Source organism: Pogonomyrmex barbatus, unplaced genomic scaffold (assembly GCF_055798465.1).
Source record: "Pogonomyrmex barbatus isolate J1 unplaced genomic scaffold, ASM5579846v1 scaffold15, whole genome shotgun sequence".
In the NCBI taxonomy this organism is placed as follows: domain Eukaryota; kingdom Metazoa; phylum Arthropoda; class Insecta; order Hymenoptera; family Formicidae; genus Pogonomyrmex; species Pogonomyrmex barbatus.
Window position 1 is genome coordinate 424,337 of NW_028297111.1, and position 21,088 is coordinate 445,424.

The window sequence follows — 21,088 nt, forward strand, 5'->3', positions numbered from 1 at the left end:
GATAATTATTTACGCCATGTCATAACTGAAATAATTCAAAATAAACAAGTCATAAAATGACATTAATTACATTCACAACTACTGTGTAGAGACGATGGATATTACATATGAAGTTCTTATTTCTGATTTCCAAGAGGGAACAATAGATATTATTCTAATAGCGTATAATATTTTCAAGAAACATAAATCTTACATAACGCGTTACAAGGTAAAGTAATACATGTATAGTCTGCTACACATATTTTGCAAGCATTGTAATGTCCTAAGTTGACATCTCGTTTAATCGACACTGCTGCAACTGATCTTGTAGCTGAGCATATCGCATTTGCAACGAGCGTTCTCGTTCTGTCTGCCTATTCACGTCTTCCATAAGCGCGTTTATCCTCCTCGGCACCGCCGCCTCTTCCTGCGTTTGCAAAAACTTAAATGTCGATAGTTCGAGATGCGATTGCTCTATCTGTTCCCACAAATCATGTAGCTGCTTCGTCAGCACTTGCGTCCTAGTCTTATTTAAAAAAATAAAGTAATAATTATATAGTGTCGATTTAACTTTTTTAGGTGGATTTTAATTCGACCGAACAAATCTTGGGAAATATATTTCTTTAAATTATACAGAGCGTTTCAAAACTGATAAACGATAAGTATTATAATGACAAATTCTTTGTAACATTTTAAAATGAGAATTCTAAGACGAAAATACATGACTACATCAATTTTCAAATAGAAAGAGTTTAAGATTATACAAATGATAAGATTAAAATTTCATGCTTGAATGGTCAATGATAAAGATGCTTCCATAAAAATATTTTCGAAATTATTCTATACATATGCAATAAGAGTTTTATTAAGAAGCTATTTCAGTTTATTCGATTTTGATATAAAAATAAATAAAAATATTATGTTTATACAATAAGTCTTCGCGTAAAATCACCGCTAAAAGCACAACTAGAGATTTGAAAAAAAGAAATTTTTTTCAAAATCTATAAATTTAATTATTTGCCTTAAAGTATTTTGATGATTATGATACAACAATAAAACATTGTGTCAAATTAAAATAAATTATAAATTGAAAACTGGCAACATTCTTCTCATTGCAACATATTATAAATAATTATTTCGTATATTACATACTTGATAACCTCCGGTGAGTACTTTTAATTTCTTTTCCATTCTGGCAGCACGTTTAGCTTCCCCCGTCATGTGCATACGATTTTCCTCTAATTTTCTCTCGCATGCTTCCACTCTGTCTTTTTTCGAGGCTAGAGTCGCACGGGTATATCGTTTCTGCGTTTCGAGGTACAAAATCTGCGACAGACATTCCTCCCATACAGTAGTATAGGCATCCAAGCTCAATTCTCCATGCGCCATTCCTTCCTTTACAACTGCCATCTCATCCGTTAACATTTTCTTAGCCTAATTTTGGATATTAATACAACATTAATTCAATAATTAAATTAAATATAATAAATACTTAATTAAACATAAATATAGTTAACAAAATAATAATATAAAATAAATTTCATAAAATTATTAACTTAATTATTAAATATATTTTACAATGTTTTATACATACATTAATAAGCTCATCCTCTTCGAAAATATTATATGGATGTTGCTCTAAATAAGTTTGAGCTTGAGCTAACGATGTTGCAGCACTTTTTCGATTTGACTGTGTTGGATTTTGCAGTGCATCGTAATGCAACATTGTGATCATTTCTCTCTTTATCAATTCTTCTGCCTAAGGAATAGCAAAAATTAATTAAAATAAAATTAACAATAAAAATGAATGTCTTTACATATGAAAAATTAATACCCTTTGCAAATCAGTCAATGGTGTGTCCATATATGGTCTTAAAATATTCATATTTATATCCGCAGGTCGTGGTAAATCTCTTTGTATTACTTGCGATCTACGTGCCAATTCTCTTTTTTCTGCAAAATTTTTTTATATGTTTTAATTAAAATAATATCGGAAAAAAATAATTTCACTAATATGTAAAAACATAATTTCACTTCAAGGAAAAAAGTAATGGAAAAAGTACTACTTGTATACTCCATAGATCAATACAAAGTTATACAATTGCTTTTATATATTTTTAGAAGGTAATTAAAATTTTTTTAACCTTATTACTAATAAACTATTACTATAATTTTTTTAAATAAAAATTCTAAATCCGACTTCCAAACTTGTCATAATAATGAAAAGCTTATAAAATAATTTCGACTTTTCAATAGTTATTGAAGAAGAGGCTTACATCTTTCTATAAAAATTACAATTGTAATGAACAGTTTAAAAGTTTTAATCCGTTCAGTTATGGTATACAATGAGAAAACAAAGGTTATTTTAATAGGCTTACTTTCTTCTAGTAATTCCTGTTGCTGTCTTGCATCGATATCCGCCTGATCCTCCACCATCTCAGTTACAGACGCACCAGTACCTTCCTCGTTTATCTCCCCGTCATAGATATCTATTTCATAATCGTTACACGGCGCCGGTAAGGAACTCAATACTGCACGCAATGAGCTCTTTGCCTGCGTCTGCATCAATGGAGTTTCCGAGCCATCCATACTTTCATCTGGATTTATATTAAGTTTATCGCGAACCGGAGTTGCCGCTAAAAGTCCATTTTGCGTTCGTACTGATGCCCCGCCTGGTGTGTTAAATGAATTCATCGGCGTTCCATCGCTACGTTGCGACCTAAATGGAGTAGCTAAAATTGTATTGGGCGTAGCAACAACATTGGTAGGAGGTGCAACGCCAGTAAAATCAGGATTGTTCAATGGAGTATTCAAGCCACCTGAAAAAAAGACACTTATGAAGTCTTGAATTGAATATGCTTGATAAAATATTTAGTAATAAGGTATTCTATATTCTAACCTTTCAGTGGTGTATCTACGTGTGTAAGAGCCATGACATTTTGTGCTTCTTGTAATATTCTATCTGTAGCAGCTGGTGTACGAGGCGTTGCAGATGCATTCGTAGGTAAGGAATAATCAGCTAATAAACTATCGGAGAGTGTAACACCGCTCTCAGTAGCAACTTCTCGAGCCACCTACAATAGATCAAATGCATACATATAGACAAACATCAATTTTATAATCTCCATAATCTTAATATAAAAAAGTCTCAATCGAGAAACATACCTCCGAAGCTCTGCCAAGTTTTACAACTTGCTGTAATTCTTGATCAGAGATCTGAGGCTCTGGTAGGACCAACTTACTTCTTTTCTTTACAGGTTCTTCATTGTTAAGCATACCCATAGGAATATCATTTTCTTTACGTTGTTTTAATTTCTGTTTATCTTTCCTGCGCTCCATTTCTTCCTTTTCTTGTCGAAGTTCACCATCCAGATGCTGCTGCCTCATTCGGGAAAAATCGATCGCTAGGGGATCAACATGCTCATTGGAGGTGTCATAAAAACCAGACGCAGGTCGTTTCTCAAATGGTATTTCTGTATTATAATTAACACCACGTTTGCGTTTATTCTTTTGGGACACAGTAATACCAGCAGCTCTTAATTCTCTACGCTTTTGTAAAGCAGCGAGCCTACGTGCTTCCTCCAACTGTTTTTCACGCGCTTTACGTTTTGCCTTTTTTCCCTGCGTATTTGCCAACCTAGCACGTGCCTCTGATAACATTTCCAATTCTGTAAAGAAAAAAGAATAATATATTGTTAAAAATCCTTTTTGTCATAGAAGATAATTCCTTCTGCTACAAACTGCTCACCATCTTCATCCATATCTTTAGGATCTGGCCTTGCTGGCTTTGTTTCTGGATTAGGATCAATTTCACCAGGTTTAAGCTTGCGAGGATCATCAACAGCATCATCTCCTTCCTCTTTCTTTTGCGCTTGATCACTGACATAATTTAATAGTAATATGAAAGAATATATAAACCAAAATAAATCATTTTACTTGAATAAAATCCAATCGACCTTACAGCAAATATTCATATCTTTCCAAACACTGCGCAGCTGTTCTACCAATAATAGGTGCGATAGTTCGCCACTGGGTGGGCATTAACTTTGCAAGGTGAAGCAACTTTTCATCCTCTTCCCGGCTCCATTCGGTCTTCTTTATGCTTGGATCTAACCATTCAAACCAACGCGCTTTGCACTGCTTGGCAGATTTTCGATGTAACAAAGATGCAATACGGCTCCATTGATTTTTTCCATATTTCATTACAGCCGCTTTCAAAATTTCATCCTAAAAAAACAAAATTTTTTTCGCTTAATAAAGTTTTTTTTTTTACACACACCACACACACACACACACACACACACACACACACACACATCATACATACAACTTAGGTTAGAAAATATCACATATCACTTACTTCCGTATTTCGCCAGACACCACCTTTTATCATAATCCGCGGCATTTTGTATTTTTATTGGTATCGTTCTGTTGAAAAGTAATTTCAATTATAACAAGAAGCGCGAGAAATCGCTCACGCTCGCATCTTCCACACCTGCGTTAAACAAACCGAAACAAGTTGCAACATAGAGATATGTACATCTGTGACATAGAGCTTCTGTGAAGATGTAAATTTTAGGCCCTGCGCACAATGGAGAAAATATTAAATATTAAAGTCTACGCACAATAGGCAATAGCAGCAGAGAATAACGCAGACAATAGATTTTAATTTATCAGAATCTATTTTCTATTAATTAACAGGCTATTTATTAGTAGAAATTGAGCAATCTATTTATCTCTTAATCTATTTAATAATAGATATTCATCATTCGTATATACTTTATCGGATAAAAAGTTCAGTTGAAAGAATCATTATTTCAAATCGTCTATATTTCGTATAAAGAATTTTGAAGTGTAATTGGAAAGTTTTATGAATCACTCAATTAATTATAATTAATTGATCATTTTAACACCATATATTTGACCGTAAGTTCTAGTCTACAATAAGTGATTTAAGTCTTAAACTATAAGAAATGAACGAATCATAGTCGAAGAATAGGAGAATAATCAATTATGATTGGTTAATTTCTTATGGCTTAAGACTTAAATCACCTATTGTAGACCGGGACTATGAAATTGACTAATCACAGTCGATTATTCCTCTCAAATTTAACTGTGATTAGTCAATTTGTTACGGCTTAAATCTTAAGTCTTAAATCATTTATTGTTGACTGGGATTAAAGCGGTGTCTACAATGAGATTTTAAAGCGTAAAAAATTAAAAAATTGGTCAACCACAATCGATTTATAGAAGAATAATTGATTATGGTTGGCCAATTTCTTAAGTCTTACGTCTTAAAATCTCATTGTAGACACCGCTTAACGAAATCCGCTTCCGAAAGAATCTGATTGGTTTTCTTTTGGATCATCTGCAATGTGAAGCCTCCTTATATTATTTTTTAAGGTTATGTGAAGTTATAGTTCTTCTGTTCCATGTGATATTTGACAGTTTGAAACTTCAAAAGGATAAAAATTTCAAAGTAAGATTATGTATTATTAAACAAAATTATATTGACAGTTTATATATTAGAAAGAATGTTTAGAAATTACAAGAATCAATAGATTTCGATATACTTGGATGTTCATAGAAAATTTGTACCCTTGTCGCAAGCATCATTGCATTGTGTTATGCACATTCGGAATTATTATAAATTTCTTACAACAAATATTTTATTGTTATCGCAGCTGTATCCCTTATTTAATTCATCTTAATTCTATAATTTTTTCTTATTTTCAAATTAAAATTGAAAATCAAAGAATTTGAAGTTTGAGATTTTAACCTAAAAAAATTTTAGTAAATATGCAGTTTAACGTTCTCTCCTCCGCTTTTTTTTTTTGTAAATTTATATGTTTTTATTTTAGCATATATTTGGAAAAGAAAAGTCTTGCTCAATTTTTTTATTTACTTTTAATTTTTTGTTATTGATAAGTTAGAAAACGATAATTTAATAATCATTTACGACTGTACATTCTATATTCTCTGCTTCAATTAAAAACATATTATTTTCTTATATAATTTAAACTATAGTAGAGAAGTTTGTGATTCAAAATTTATACTTTTTTCATTCCTTTTATGTGAATTGAAAGTCAAACATCAAAAAATTTTAAAATAAAGAAAAAAAGATAAAACTTGAGTGACGATTTTTTATCTCAGAATGTATTCTGTATATGAAAATATACAAATTTACAAAATTACAAGAAAATCGGAGAAGAAAGCATTATATTGCATTATTAAAATTTTTCTACAATAATAAAACCTTATTAAAAATTTTATAAACATACGAAAATTTTTTGAAGGATAACATAACATTGCAAAAATTGCAGTAAGTTTCAAAATCTCAGATTACTGGAAGATGCTAAATTAAGGTCAATGCAGGGTTAAATTGCTGATAATATTTAAAAGACTGATAACTAAAAAATAATATGAAAAGTTTTACCAAAACTAATTTTTGATCTTATGATGAATGATAGAAAATATGCTGATGTAAATGTGTTATTTTCAAGAAGGATTATTTTAAAGATAACTATGTTGTTTTAGATAATTTAATTGGATATATAATTTTAAAAAAATTTGATTTTATTACTTGTGTGACATATCTTTTATAAATATGATTAAAATGATTATTAGCATAATGAAAATGATTTAAAAAATATGTATATATAACATAATTATGTACACTAAATATAAAAATCTATTAAATTAAGATATATTTAATATAATTTATTCTATGTTGTATAATAAGACCATATATTTACAATTTCCTATAGTAGAATGATGGATAACGATCTTGTCGGATTTGCTGACCCAAATACAGTTAGCGACAATGATAATGAAGATAATGAAATCAGTAATATCAAAAAGAAAATTTCCAAGAAATCTGGAGGATTTCAATCTATGGCTCTCAGTTTTCCAGTATTGAAAGGAATCCTTAAACGTGGTTACAAAATACCAACACCTATACAAAGAAAGGTTATTAAAGAAGATATATTCTAAGTGAAAATAATTCATTTTGATATTATCACTCTTTTTTTTATAACAAATTTTGATCGTCATTAGCATAACATTTTTTTCATAGACTATACCACTAGCTCTCGAGGGAAGAGATATAGTAGCAATGGCTAGGACAGGTAGCGGAAAGACTGCTTGCTTTTTAATCCCTCTGTTTGAAAAACTCAAAGCAAGGCAAGCAAAGACGGGTGCGCGTGCCTTGATATTATCACCTACGCGCGAGCTAACATTGCAGACGTTAAAGTTTATAAAGGAGTTGGGAAGATTTACAGGATTAAAAGCAGCAGTAATACTGGGTGGCGACAATATGGAGAATCAATTTAGTGCAATACATGGAAACCCTGACATCATCATGGCTACCCCGGGCAGATTTCTGCATATATGTGTAGAAATGGATCTGCAATTGAAAAATGTCGAATACGTTGTCTTCGATGAAGCTGATAGGTAATGGTTTCTTTTTTTCTTTTAGCATATTTTTAGTAATTTACATGAAGTGATAAAAGTGATAAAATTGTATTGCAGATTATTTGAAATGGGTTTTGGGGAACAGATACAAGAAATTGTAAATAGATTACCGGAATCACGTCAAACGTTATTGTTTTCTGCCACTTTGCCCAAGATCCTAGTAGACTTTGCAAAAGCTGGTCTGAATGATCCAATTTTACTTCGTTTAGACGTTGATAGTAAACTACCTGAAGGATTGACATTATCTTTTATTACGTGCCGTTCCGAAGAAAAATTGGCCGTACTTTTGTGTTTATTAAAAAGAATTATCAAGCCCGAATCGCAAACAATTATATTCGCAGAAACTATGCATCATGTAGAATATATTCATCAGGTAATCATACATAATTACTTTTTAAATACATCTTGTAAAATTATTTATTATCAAAGAATCAAAGAGTAACAAAAAGCCTATAAGAGCTATTTTATTAATTTTATGACTAAATTGACTGCATAAATGAGAGAGTATGAGATATGAATAAATTTACAATTACAATTCTATGTAAAATATGTGTACTGAAGAAGAATTAAATCTGGGATTAAAATATTTGCATCATTTATGTAAAATGTAATTGTTTAATGTAGATAATAATTTTGCATCAATAACTGCTTATAGTCTTTTTTTTTATCGTCTTGACTTGTCATTTCAGAGTCTTTATTTATTATTTAATTCGAATAATCAGATATTAAAACTAGAATAAAATTGTATTTTTTTAGATATTGGATAAAGCAGGTATATCCAACACCTTTATTTATTCGAATCTGGATCCTTCGGCGCGTAAAATAAACGCGGCTAAATTTCAAATCGGTAAAGTAAAAGTTCTCATAGTGACGGATGTTGCTGCTAGAGGAATAGATATACCACATCTCGACTACGTGATCAATTTTAATTTTCCCGCAAAATCTAAACTCTTTGTACACAGAGTAGGTATGTTCTTCCGTTTTTAATTGTTGCTTTTAATTATTTCTAATTGTTTTGGTCGAAGATCACGCTTACTCCAATTTTAATCATCTGTTTTCCAGGACGATGTGCTCGAGCTGGACGTGTTGGAATGGCATATAACATCGTGAGCGCAGACGAATATCCTTATCTCTTAGATTTGCACCTCTTTCTCGGTCGACCTTTAACGATAGTGCCAACTGCGGGAACCACTGAAAATATGGAATCCGCTGTGGGAAAAATGCCACAAACTATGATAGAGGAGGAACTGGCCGTGTTAATAAATTGGCACAATACTTCTACAGATCTTGTAAGCATATCGAACTGATGTTCACTTTGTTTGTTTACATATTGGTGTAGCTAAGATTTTTATTTCTTTATAATGTTAAACAAATATTTGTTCTTGCAGACAAATATGCAAAGAGTGTGCAACAATGCCTATCAACAATATGTAAGATCGCGGCCGGGCGCTTCGACGGAAAGTGTTAAAAGAGTTAAGGAACTTCGTATAAACGAAGCTGGAGTTTTACCCCAATATTCTGACGTTTCTCAGACAACTGCTGATATAATATCCAAGATGAAAAATTACAGACCGCAGGGAGTTAGTATGATATTTTATTTATATATATATATATACGTTAGAACATTGTGTGTGTGTGTGTGTGTGTGTGTGTGTGTGTGTGTGTGTGTTTCAATTTTGACATTAAAATATTTTACACTACAGACGATATTTGAGATTGGTACAAAGACAAACTCAACTGACTATCAGGTGATGAAAACAAAACGAGTGTTTCACAAAGAGAACATTCTTAATTTCCATAAAAAAGTGGAGGAACGTAAAATCAATGAAATAAATACTGCATCAGGTGAATATTGTGATAATAAAATGTATTATATATTTATATGAATAATATTCATGATTTGATTTTTTTTCAATTTTTATAGAATTGTCTCAGAAAGTCAATTTGCCATCTAGTAACGCAGAAGAGATTAATGCCGCGTTTAACACGGTGGTAGTTCCAAAAAAAAGAAGTAGTGATGATCTATATAAAATTTCAAAGAAAAAGAAACGTGTAATGAAACGAGATGAAGAATATTACATACCTTATTTCGCACCAGATAAGCATACCGAGGATGGGTAAGAATTACTATTGCATCATATTTCAATTTTTATATCTCTCACATCAAAATTATGAAAATATAAGTAAATATTAACATTATTGTTTTTATATTAAATTTTAAATTAAATTAGTCATTTAATAATTTATGTTTTCAATTTTCGATTATTATTTGTATTCAAATGATAATTTGATGTTATGCCTTTTAGTTTAGCGGTTAACACATTTGCCACCGAAGCTGATAAAGCACAGATGGATTTAACCGCAGACAACGAGGAGAGTCGACATCTCCAAACACAATTAAAGAAGTGGGATAGGAAGAAGAAAAAAATGGTTACCATCGAAAAGGTATATACACTAATTTCATATATAACGCCTTTGTTATGAAGAGTGAATTTATTTTCTATATTGTTTATTTTCCATGCAATAGGATCCGAAAGCGAAAAAAATACGCACGGAATCAGGTGTATGGATACCTGCTACGTATAAAACAAATCGTTACAACATGTGGAAAGAAAAGAGCAAGATCGAAGATAATATCGAAGATGACAGCGAAGAAGAATCTTCGCAGATGAAGAATTGTAAGTTGACTTTATTGATATAGTCGCTTTATTGATGTATTGATATAGTCGCATTCCACAATTTTGAAAAATTTAAATAGTCAATCTAAATGTTTTTAATCTGATTACAACATTTATAAATCTCTCTTTTTTTACAAATCCGTTTAAGTATTCATAAAAATAGTTGGCATGCTTTATTTTGCATTTTAGTGCGCACCACAGCAAATACACATTGGGCACGACACAACCAGAAACTTAAAGATAAAGTTAAAGTAAAGAGCGAACTGAAGAGACCCGAACAAATCTTGAAGGCACGCAAGCTGCTTGATAGAAAACGCCAAAAAAACGGCAGAAGAAATAAGAAAGGTCGAAAGAATAATAAAAGGAAGCATTAAGATATTTTCAATGTCTAGAATGCATTATTATTATAATATACAGTTATATTTTTCCGCATCGATTTCTTTTTGATTCTCTTCACTAATTGTCACTTCTCTTCGCGTATTTTTCCCATTATTCACATTCGCCACATAATCAACGTGGCCGCGTTAAAATGAGAAGGAAACGAGTGAAAGAACGGAAAAGATACTACTAGAAAGTAAAAACAGCTAGTATAATTAAAACTATATTTTATACTTTCCATCAGAGTCGTGATTTGGAATGTCTCCAATATAACAATCTATCTTTTTACAATGAAGCTACGATTACAACAATTTCAAAAAGGTAACGGTTCTTGGAACATGTATGATATAAACTTTAATATATATATATATAGAATAAGAAAATGTGACGTAATAATACACATATTATGCACGACACAAATACGATACGTAGGTTAAAAATAACTCGAACGGATCAATAATAGTCTGTTTAGAGCGCAATGACCTTAAGCAGCTGTTGCGCGATTTAGGACATTTGGCCTTGCATTGTCATCGTCATCACCGTCATAACAACATAGTGACTACATTGCACAACTGTGAGGCCCCTTGTGTGTAAGGCGAGGTATTACGAAGACTCGCTAAGCCTGTCTTTGCACGAAGCCTTAAGAAATTTCCGTGTCATCGCAACTTCTCGATGCTCGATAAAAGCTGCAAAGAAGAAAAGAAAAATTGGATCGTGCGATTGTAAATTTTGTCGAGAATTAACTGTCGGCGAAAATTTAATATCGCGAAAATTACGGGACGGTCACATGATGAGGCGGAAGATCTGTGTGCATATGCAGCTTCTGCGAGAGTTTGGCTGCTTTCCACCCGAGAATATCTTGGGAAAATTTTCAGCGTGACATAGTCCCACGGCACATCATTTCGCAGAGATATTCGTGTTATGAGATGCAAAAATCCGTTACACAGAATAACGATGTAGCAATGTTTATATTGTTATACAGTAAGTGGTACATATATATATTCTCTAAATTCTCTAAATAACGAAACAGGTTGATGCGGTTGATTAGCCTCTGATTATCTGGAATTATCGCGCCAACTTTCTGTCACGTTTCTGCCGCGCCGAGTGTTGTTTTTTTCGGTAACTAAAGATACCAACAAACAACACGAGGTGCCTTTGCTGTCATAAAGAGGTTGCGTTATCTTTCCGAAGATTATATATATATATATATATATATATATATATATAGAGAAAAAAAAAGGAAAAAGAATGCAAGATATAGAATGCAAGTAATTGAGATATCGATCTCTGATATCAGGCGAGTCGCATCGATTATTAACAGCCAATTAACGCCAGGTATGGCTGATTGACTTTCCTATCTGTGTCAAGCCCCTTTTTTTTTCAAACGCCCCGTATGCCCCGTATGCCCCGTCTGTGATCTAGAAAACAACACAGTGTAGTAATTACGCTGCGTAGACACGCAGCGTAATTAGTAAAGCGAGGCCGCAAGCCGGAGCTGCAACCACATCCAGAAGCTAGGAGTCTCGAGTTGCTTCGATTCTAATCTCTCTCAAGATTATTTGACAGGATTTCTTACTCTTTCTCTCTCTCTCTCTCTCTCTCTCTCTCTCTTTCTCCCGACAGTAGATAGCTCGTACATATTTTTTCGCCTCCTAAATACCGTTAGGCTGTCATTCTAGACGTTATCAGAGAGAACGGCTCGGATGTGTTCGCATTGCTTTTTCTATGTGATCACCAGCAATATTCTCTCTCTCTCTCTCTCTCTCTCTCTCTCTCTCTCTCTCCTCTCCATCCATTGATGCAATTTTATTAGGCTTTTAGACGCGTCTAGCTCATCTATTTGCCCATTCGTCTCCTCCGAACGTGACGTTCGGAGCTCGACCTTCCCCTACTCGGCGGCTTTTAGCTCGGCGAACGAGGAGAACATCTGCTGCAACAACCGCCGACGGTTCGCAGCCGACCCTCCGGGCCCGAAATAGAGATTGTTATGATAGAGAGCATCTGCAACGCGCGCGCGCGCGCGCGCGCGCGCATGGATACAGTGACGGGGGAGATGCGGACGCTCCCTTGGCCGAAGTGTGGCCCGGGAGGAAGAGAAGAAAAAGAAGAGGAGGAGTATCCACGTTCGTTTACGCGGGATTGGGCTTCGAGGAGAGCTGTGTATTTTTGTCGCGCCACGCACTTTGTCCGCGTCTCTCTCAATTCTCTCTCGCCACGCGCCCGCAGCGCGGAACGCGGTCGTCATCCATCACGATTATACGCTTCGTCCGAAAACGCGTGGAAATTGGTACAAGGTCTCCTTTGCTCCTTTGCTTTCTCCCTTTCTTTTTTTTTTTTTTTCCCCTTCTACGATATTGGATCTTGGGTAGAGGCCGAGAGGAATTCACCGCGATCCATCTGTCTCTGTCTCAATTATCTTCTCGGCGCATCATTTGCGAATTACATAGGCATCAACCGAGCGGATTACAGTGGGATTTACTCGGGATTTATGTAACAAAGATTTTTCGCACATTCTACGAGTGCGTCTCGAGAAAGAAGAAGAAGAAGAAGAAAAAACTGAAAATGTAGTCTACGTGCAATATTTTTATTTTTTTTTTTTTTTTTTTTTTTTTTTTTTTTTTTTTTTAGTAGATATTTATATACAGGGTAGACACTGAAATAGGTGGCACTTCATTTTGATAGCGTATTCTGATGAGTCCATTATATAAAGAAAAAATATGTAATTGTTTCTCAAAAAGGATACGACGTCACATATCGCAAATCTCCATTTTTTTTTAACAGCAACTATGTTTTTTTTACACTAATGATGAACTATGTGTTTTTTTTTACACTAATGATTTACCTCATTATACATGCATTATGCATGAAGGTATTAAGATATAGTTGTCAAAAAATGAAGTTTACAAGATATTTTATTTTATATCGAATTGTACGTCAAATTCAAGCCTCGTAACTTAGAAACTACTTAATAAAAAAATACTTTGTTAGTATTTTATAGTATTTTGAAAAGAGATCAGTTACAAGATTTTCTATGTAATCAAAATGGGAGTATTCCATTTAAGAAAAATGAAGTTGATCTTTATATGACTTTGACATCCAAGATTAAACTGGTATCACCTTATATTCTCCCTTGAAGTCATAAAAATTTTGTAAGAAACATTTTTTTTTTTCCTCTAAACAGTAGTAGTAAGTAGAGTAGCAAATAATAATAAGAATCGAAAAATGTTTAATGTTCCTCCGAGCCTCCGATTTTGCTTCTCATTTCTTTACAACATTCTTTGGAGATTCGATGCTATATGAGATATTTACACAATCAACAGTCGAGTCTAATGTAAGATTTTATTGAAGCAGTCAACGTCGTGATAATATCACAAGGAATAAGCGCGAGCTGCGATAACAAGAGTCATTTGTCGACTGTATCCTCCCGCGTTCGACCGAACGGAGGCGGCGGCCTCCGAAGAAACAAACACACATATATGTATTGCCTCAACGATGATCACGTTACCACGTGTTAATACATTACGTGCGTGGTGCGTGGGGATAATATCACGTGTCACGTCGGCCACCCGTTATCCGCTCTCTCTCTCTCTCTCCCGACATCGGTATGCGCGACATTAATTCATGCCCAGGCCAATGCATACACGCACGGTGTGCATCTCATTCTTACATCGACGTTCTCCGGCCAGCGGCGACGACTCTCCGTCGACGAAAACAATACTCGTGAGAGTAGAGGGAAGGCGCAACGATAGGAAAGTGGGTGTAGGAGTCCAGGGTCTTTCCCCGCGGGGTCCAGGGACTTCGCAATGCGAGGACTGCAGATTCCAGGATTATGCGTCATTTTAGGTTCGATCGTTGAACTTAGCACTCCTGCAGAGGGCACCCCTAACCCTCTAGGATTTGCTGCGGCTATTTTGAATAACATCAGAAGCGAGGAAATTTTTGCAGAATAAATAAAAAAATAAAATTCTTCGATAAAATAATGTTTTCACTCACGATAGAACCAAACTTGTAAAATATACATACGAAAAAATCTTTCTTTCGCTTAATTAATAAGTATATCTAGAATTAAAATTGCGACTCTCTTCTTGATTGGGCACAGCTTGTTTTTTGCGAGTGTGTGCGAATTGGATGCGTAATTTTATTGAATATCGGAGCAAAAGAAGGAGAGTTTTCTATATATATTTTACAAGTCTATTTTATCGAATGCAAATGTTATTTTATCGAAAAAACATTTTAATGTATTTTGCAAGAATTTCTTCATCACGTGTTTTTTTTCGCTTTTGATATCATAATTCAAGATGCTGCACTGAATCAGCAGAAATCTTAAATACGACGAGAATAAAAGAAATAAAATTATATCTTTCCAATATTTTCATACATCTAATAAAACTTTTTTATGAATCTTTTTTTTTTTTAAAAAAAGAAAAATAGCGTACAATAAAATCGAAATAAAGGCTATTTGCTAAATTGCAAAAAAGATTGATATTTCTAAAAATGTTGAAATTTTCGTCTCTATATGTAGTTTCAAGATCAAGTTCGTCAGATCACTTTTTTGAATCCCTACATAAACGTATATACTTGAAATAATTAAATAATTAATAACCTGATATGAATCCAACCCCAAGGAATTTGAATTCCTTCTTCTTTAAAATTTTCTTTCATCTTTCCTTTTTTTCAGCTTTTCTTTCTCGTTTTCTTTTTCCTTTGCCGTTTTCTTTCTCTTTATCACGTGAACGCCCGCTGTTATTTCGCTCAAGGTTCCGTGATTTATTATTACGTCTCTGGGAGGTAATGTCCTCCGCAATTCACGAGTCGGCTTCGACATTAACGAGCGCAGATTTCAATGAATTCAATCTAATTCTTGAGAGTGGGAGAAGGAAAGACGGAGGGAGAAACGTTGGTAACTGATTTCGTTCTATTTTAATACGTGTTACGCTTTTTGTAGCCTTCCGCTTGAGTCAGAGTAATGACGTATCGCGATAGGAATAAACCCTTTGTACTCTGGAACGTGCTAAAAGTCCCTGAATCCGCGAATTGAGGAACCTTATTAACGATACGTAATATTTCGCTATGCTTTCTGCGAACTTTTAAAAACGCATACAAGAAATTGAATTAAAAATTTTTAAAACATTTTTACATTTTGACATTACTTTTAAATACATTGAAGTATAAAGAATAAATCGCAAGAGATAAAGTGGAAAATTGGGAAAGAAGGATGTAAAAAAAGCGCCGTTGTGTTCGACAAACGGGACGGATATCCGCGAATGGAGGGAAGTTCATTACGTTCATTTCGTTTACGTGCCGTGTCGGTCGATGACGTATCGCTACGTTTACCGAGATATTTAAGCGTGCCGCGCTCGTCGTAGGTAGAAAGCGTGGAGCGCATTCCGGGAAATCGCACCGGCACTCGGCCGGTTCTCGCATCTCTCAGGATTCACGGCCGTTATGCCATCAGATGAAAAACAGCCTTAACGTGTTTCTTTCGCCGTGGTATTGTTCCGAAAACTCGCCGATGACATCATAACTGGTTGGTGTCATTAGAATTCGGGGAAGGACGGCCTAAATGATATCACATTATAATAATAATTTATTGTAAGAGACATTTATTTTTTTGAGGATTTTTTTTGATAGTAAAGATAAAAAAAATAGAATGGTTATTTCTAACTATTCCTATTTTTTTAATTAATACCTTTTTGCATATATTAAAAGTACAATGTTTAAATTTTCTAATGTTTCATCAATTCCCTTTATTTTAATGAAATATAAAAAAAAAAATTAGTCTGATATTAGAAAAAAACAATAAAAAAAAAGATAATTATTCTCTTTAGTTTAATGAAATATTTAAAAAAATTTATAATCTTTGATATAAAAAAAAATATTAATTTAAAAAGTTAGATAAAAAATGACAACTCAAAAAATACATTACAAGGATATTTTATAGGATAAGATGTGGTATTTTTAGAATATTCTTACATTTTTATTGTGTAGAAATTATTTTCTTTATTTTGATAAAATTTTTTAAAAAATTTACAATTTTTAATACCAGAATAACATTAATTTAAAAAGATAAAAATGATAAAAAATGATAATTATTATCTTTATTTTGATGAAATATTAAAAGAAATTAATAGTTTTTATGATATTAAAAAAAATATTAATTTAAAAAGATAGAAATCATTAAAATACGCAATTATAAATAATTCATTAAGCTTCGTTGTATAATCGCATGATTATAATAAACACAAACGCACAATTCTTCTCTACCATTCCCTTTTTCATTCCGAAGATCTTAATATCGAATAATTAACGAATAAGTGATACAATAAATTGTTTGTTACGGAAGATATACTCCAGGTTTTTGAGTTTAATTTAATGTGTGATTTATATGAGGGAAGATAAGTAACAGTGAATAGATAGCAAAAAGCAAGTAACAATCATGAATATATAATTACGTGACATGCACTTGTGGTAGAAAGTAGTTAAGTAGGTAATAGAATAGTTGAAGTAATTGAGAGCAATGGATAGATGCAACGATGTTACAAACGAGAGAAAATAACGAGGAATTAATAATGAAATTAACACTCTTTTATTCTTTTTTTTTTTTTCCTTTCAATTTACTCACAACCAAGAATAAATAGCTGCTGAATAAGACAAAGGACGATTCTTCCACCAATCTACAGACACACAAATGGATACATACGAGCAAAACAACGCGAAACATTTATTTACATTAAATTCAAACGAAAAGTAGGATAAAATTAATTTCGCACGCATTAGACGATCTATTACTACATTACATGAAGGAATACCATAGATTACATTCTTAGAATCAAGACATCTAATACGATATAAAAAATGTAGACAAAATTTATTCATATGTGTGTGTGTGCGTGTGGTGCGTGTGTGTGTGTGTGTGTGTGTGTGTGTGTGTGCGCGCGCGTGTGTGCGTGTGTGCGCACACATATATGTATAAGTATATACATAAATGTATGTATGTAAATTTAGACGTGCATATATATGTATGTAGATGCCTTTGTCGGAATTTGCTCGTTTTCCTCCAGCATCCCCGTCATCATTTCACTTAAATTAAATCTAAACAAACGTATTGCGTTGCTCATACACGTTCACTCGATTGTCATAGATTAGCAAAACAACAATACGTATGTATCCTATTTAAGAATAGTACTACTGGCGAACGACTTATCGCTCTTGACACATGCGAGCGAAGCCGCATGTGTTATGTATCGATTTTAGCGTAATCACGGACAAATGAGTCAGCGTCGAGTCGCGTCGTGAATCCTAACGATCGAAAACTCATTAATTCCGCATGTACACAGTGTACGATGTCCAGTTAGTTGTGCCAGCGATATCGCGCGTGATAGTGTTTACGTCGTCGCGTAGGCATGCGTGACTGTTCCAAACAGTACGCGTCATAATCCGGCGGTGACGTGCGCGTCATACCTCGAGTCGAATTGCATGCCGGCGATTTAAAGTCCATTTCTGCAGTCCATACGGTATGCGATCCAACGAACGGCATTCGGGAAAAGGGAAACGCGAATATGTTCTCTGCAAACGTTCCTCCCAAATTTCATATATATAAATATAAGTAAAAAATAGAATATATATATATATATAATAATTAATAATTTATATATATATATATATATATATATATATATATATAAATGAGTATGTATGTACGCATAAGTAGATTTTTATACATGTGTGTGTGTGTGTGTGTGTGTGTGTGTGTGTGTGTGTGTGTATGTTTGCTGAACCGAGTTATTTTTATTGATGCGTTAATAAGTATAGCTCTGCTATGAGACGATTTGCTTGAAATGCGAAGTCTACAAACAGAATGAATCAATTTACTCTAATTTATGTACGCGTGCGCACGTCTGTGTGCCTGTATGAAAAATAAGTAAAATCGAAGAAGCTAGCATTAGTGTATTTACATTAGTTTATATATGCGTTTGACTGCACAAATGGAGCTTAAACTCTTTTGTAAAAAAAAAAAAAAAAAAAAAAAAAAAACAGCCTGATTAATTTCGGAAGGAAGTTGGCCAATTTTGTCGGGATACTATGAACGCGTTTAATTATCCGTGAAATATGCGTCATATTTTTATTTGAGGAGAAACCAATTCCCCGTCAGCTTGAAAATCTGTTCGAACAATAATTCACACGCATTTGTATATATTTATACACATGTATATCGATATTTTTAATTTGTTATCTTTTATACGCGTTGCAAATTCTTTTGCTAGTTCTCGATAATTCAAAAGTTTCTCGGCATCCGAGATTCGATTGGGTACAAAAGTTTCGTTTGTGTTGTAAAACATCGTATTGAAGCACGAATCAAGTAACGCCGTCGCCCCGAGCCGGCGAAAAGGGTAGCTAAAGGAGAAGAGGAGAGAGAGGGATTGAGAGAAGAAAGCAAAAGGCCGTTGTTGTCTGAAAGGAAAGTAGTATGCGGATCTGTGCAACACACGTAGTTGCATTTGGAGCCGTTGGTAACCCTAATGCCTCCAACTGCTTGGCCTCCGGCCATCCCGCTACGTTCGTACGGCTGTGCGTCGCCGGGTGCAGCTGCACTTACGGCCGTACGACCTTTCCCCCTCCCCCCCACTTCCGTCCGTCCGATGACGCTGCCAACTTAAGCGTGAGGTATTAATGTTTGTTTTTGCACGGGGCCCATGTACCACTTAGGCCCGGCATTGCGAATTGTTACCCTCGATAAAGAAAGAAAGCCAAAAGGCCCGTAGTTCTTTGTAATTGCACTATGCTGTACTTTCTGTACTTATTATTAAAATGAAATGGACCTATAATTGAATGTTGCAAGAGAAAAGGAGGAAAAAAAATGAAAAGCACAACTACAACACAACAGCTAGACCTCAAACTTATATAAATTTTACGAAACAAAAATTAAATGTTCGAAATTTTACCTGAAGATGAAATACAAATTCTTTGGATGTATAAAATGAGAGAAATTTCTTAAAACAAAAAGTAAAACTGAAGAATAAGAAGAAGAAGAAGCATTTTCCAAGTTTAAGTCTGAATAAATTGTACGGGATATTTTATGGAAAAGTTATTCTTCTATAATAAAAATTCTTTCACTAAATAAAACATCAAAAAACTTTCTTTCAAACTTCCATAAACTGAAATAAAATATGAAACAGAGATAAAATACTTCTTAAATCTCTTAAAATTTACACATTTATCCAATATTGGAATGCAATAATAATAATTTAAAAAATTCATTATTTTAATCTGGTCCATATCGTATCAATATCGCTCATCGTATCGTATTTATCTCCGAGTGCGATAAATTTAAGCAATTAAATTCAATGTTTATAAGTATCAGTTTAGACGGTATCATATCTAAGATTATACGAGATGATATCATCATTAATATTATTATTATTCAAACAATAGGATTACAAATGACATTGCTCGCCAGACAAGATTTTAGGTGTCTTACAAATTTTAATTGAATTCATATATATATATATATATATATATATATATATATATATATATATAAATTATTATTATTGTTACATATCAACATTTCCGTCTTTCGCTTTCCGCGATGTTCGTTGTGTTTTTTCATCACAAAGGCAATCGCCAATTAAGCCGTGTCTTTTTAAAAATGCACACGATTGTACTGTATAACTCGACGGCTTTCTTATCTCCGATGCTGTCATCCCGTTCGGTTGATAGTGTCGGCTTACATTTCAGCACTGTCAACATCGAGCTTTTACGCCGAACAATACCAGAGTAAAGTGACAATGGGATGAAACGCTGTCAATATGCCAATGAGTATTGCCAGCGCCATGATATAATGGCCGTCGTCGTGGAATTATGTACGCCTCTCGAGAAGGCGATAAAAGCACTCGTTATTGCGTAAGAGAAGATTTCAATAGAATCGTTATTATGTCTTTCTCCTTCCCTCTCTTTCTCCCTCCAAGTATGATCAGTTAAATTTATGGTTCGATTGGCTTCCGGGTGAAGTTGAACGTTTATACGCGAGCGATATAATTATTAAATTATGAAACTTTGACGCCACATCGCTTCGCGATTTACTAGCGAGGATTTCGACGCGAAAAAAACTTGTGTTTATCGAATGACATGTGAATGTTAACATTCGAGTCGAGTCAAGCGTTTTACACCGAACAAACGAGAATCTATGTTATCAGCGAATTTTGTTTTTAAGGCAAAAGCCGATGACTCATTCGGACTTTATCCGGATAAATTGAATTTAAATATAAGTTCATTCTAAAGTCTTCTTCTTGTGCACATCTATCTGTTTTAAAAAAATTTATCTTAAAAAAAGCGCATTGTCGGGAATAATCGGTACGATATTTATGTTTAGCCCGAAAGCAATCCGGTAATAAGTCAATAAGAGCGACTTATCTGTTTTTATCAGCAAATAATTTTTTAAAATGCCTTATCGTCTTTTCTTTATCTCATCACAAGGTGCACAGCTTAGCTATTGTTTTGTAATACGCCAGACGTAATTCATATCCGCGCATTAACAGAAACGTAGTTTAAACGCGGGGCGTTTCTCGCGATTTCACGAG

The 21,088-nt window shown here is 33.7% G+C and overlaps 2 protein-coding genes across 2 annotated transcripts; one reads left to right on the forward strand and one right to left on the reverse strand.

Annotated features, from left to right (window-relative positions):
- Positions 1–147: 147 nt before the first annotated feature.
- On the reverse strand, positions 148–4,519 carry Cdc5 (cell division cycle protein 21). Its single transcript, XM_011648764.3, has 10 exons — positions 4,340–4,519; positions 3,941–4,206; positions 3,728–3,858; positions 3,145–3,647; positions 2,879–3,053; positions 2,358–2,798; positions 1,814–1,932; positions 1,574–1,738; positions 1,132–1,413; positions 148–505 (listed from the first exon to the last, which is right to left on the reverse strand). Exons 1-10 carry the CDS (start codon positions 4,382–4,384, stop codon positions 263–265), a joined length of 2,370 nt encoding a protein of 789 aa, XP_011647066.2. The 5' UTR covers positions 4,385–4,519; the 3' UTR covers positions 148–262.
- Positions 4,520–5,295: 776 nt separating this feature from the next.
- LOC105433429 (ATP-dependent RNA helicase DDX54) lies at positions 5,296–10,566 on the forward strand. The gene is made up of 12 exons (XM_089073794.1): positions 5,296–5,458; positions 6,747–6,948; positions 7,055–7,431; positions 7,510–7,825; positions 8,209–8,419; positions 8,515–8,741; positions 8,841–9,032; positions 9,156–9,297; positions 9,377–9,569; positions 9,759–9,897; positions 9,980–10,130; positions 10,320–10,566. Exons 2-12 carry the CDS (start codon positions 6,751–6,753, stop codon positions 10,502–10,504), a joined length of 2,331 nt encoding a protein of 776 aa, XP_088929920.1. The 5' UTR covers positions 5,296–5,458; positions 6,747–6,750; the 3' UTR covers positions 10,505–10,566.
- Positions 10,567–21,088: the final 10,522 nt, after the last annotated feature.

Coding starts and splice junctions, on each gene's coding strand:
- Cdc5 (XM_011648764.3), bottom strand. CDS start 4,384: ATGCCGCGGATTATGATAAAAGGTGGTGTCTGGCGAAATACGGAA. Junction 4,207..4,339: donor GTGTCTGGCGAAATACGGAA/GTAAGTGATATG, acceptor TTGTTTTTTTAG/GATGAAATTTTGAAAGCGGC. Junction 3,859..3,940: donor GAAAGATATGAATATTTGCT/GTAAGGTCGATT, acceptor AAATTATGTCAG/TGATCAAGCGCAAAAGAAAG.
- LOC105433429 (XM_089073794.1), top strand. CDS start 6,751: ATGATGGATAACGATCTTGTCGGATTTGCTGACCCAAATACAGTTAGC. Junction 7,432..7,509: donor GTCTTCGATGAAGCTGATAG/GTAATGGTTTCT, acceptor ATTGTATTGCAG/ATTATTTGAAATGGGTTTTG. Junction 8,420..8,514: donor ACTCTTTGTACACAGAGTAG/GTATGTTCTTCC, acceptor TCTGTTTTCCAG/GACGATGTGCTCGAGCTGGA.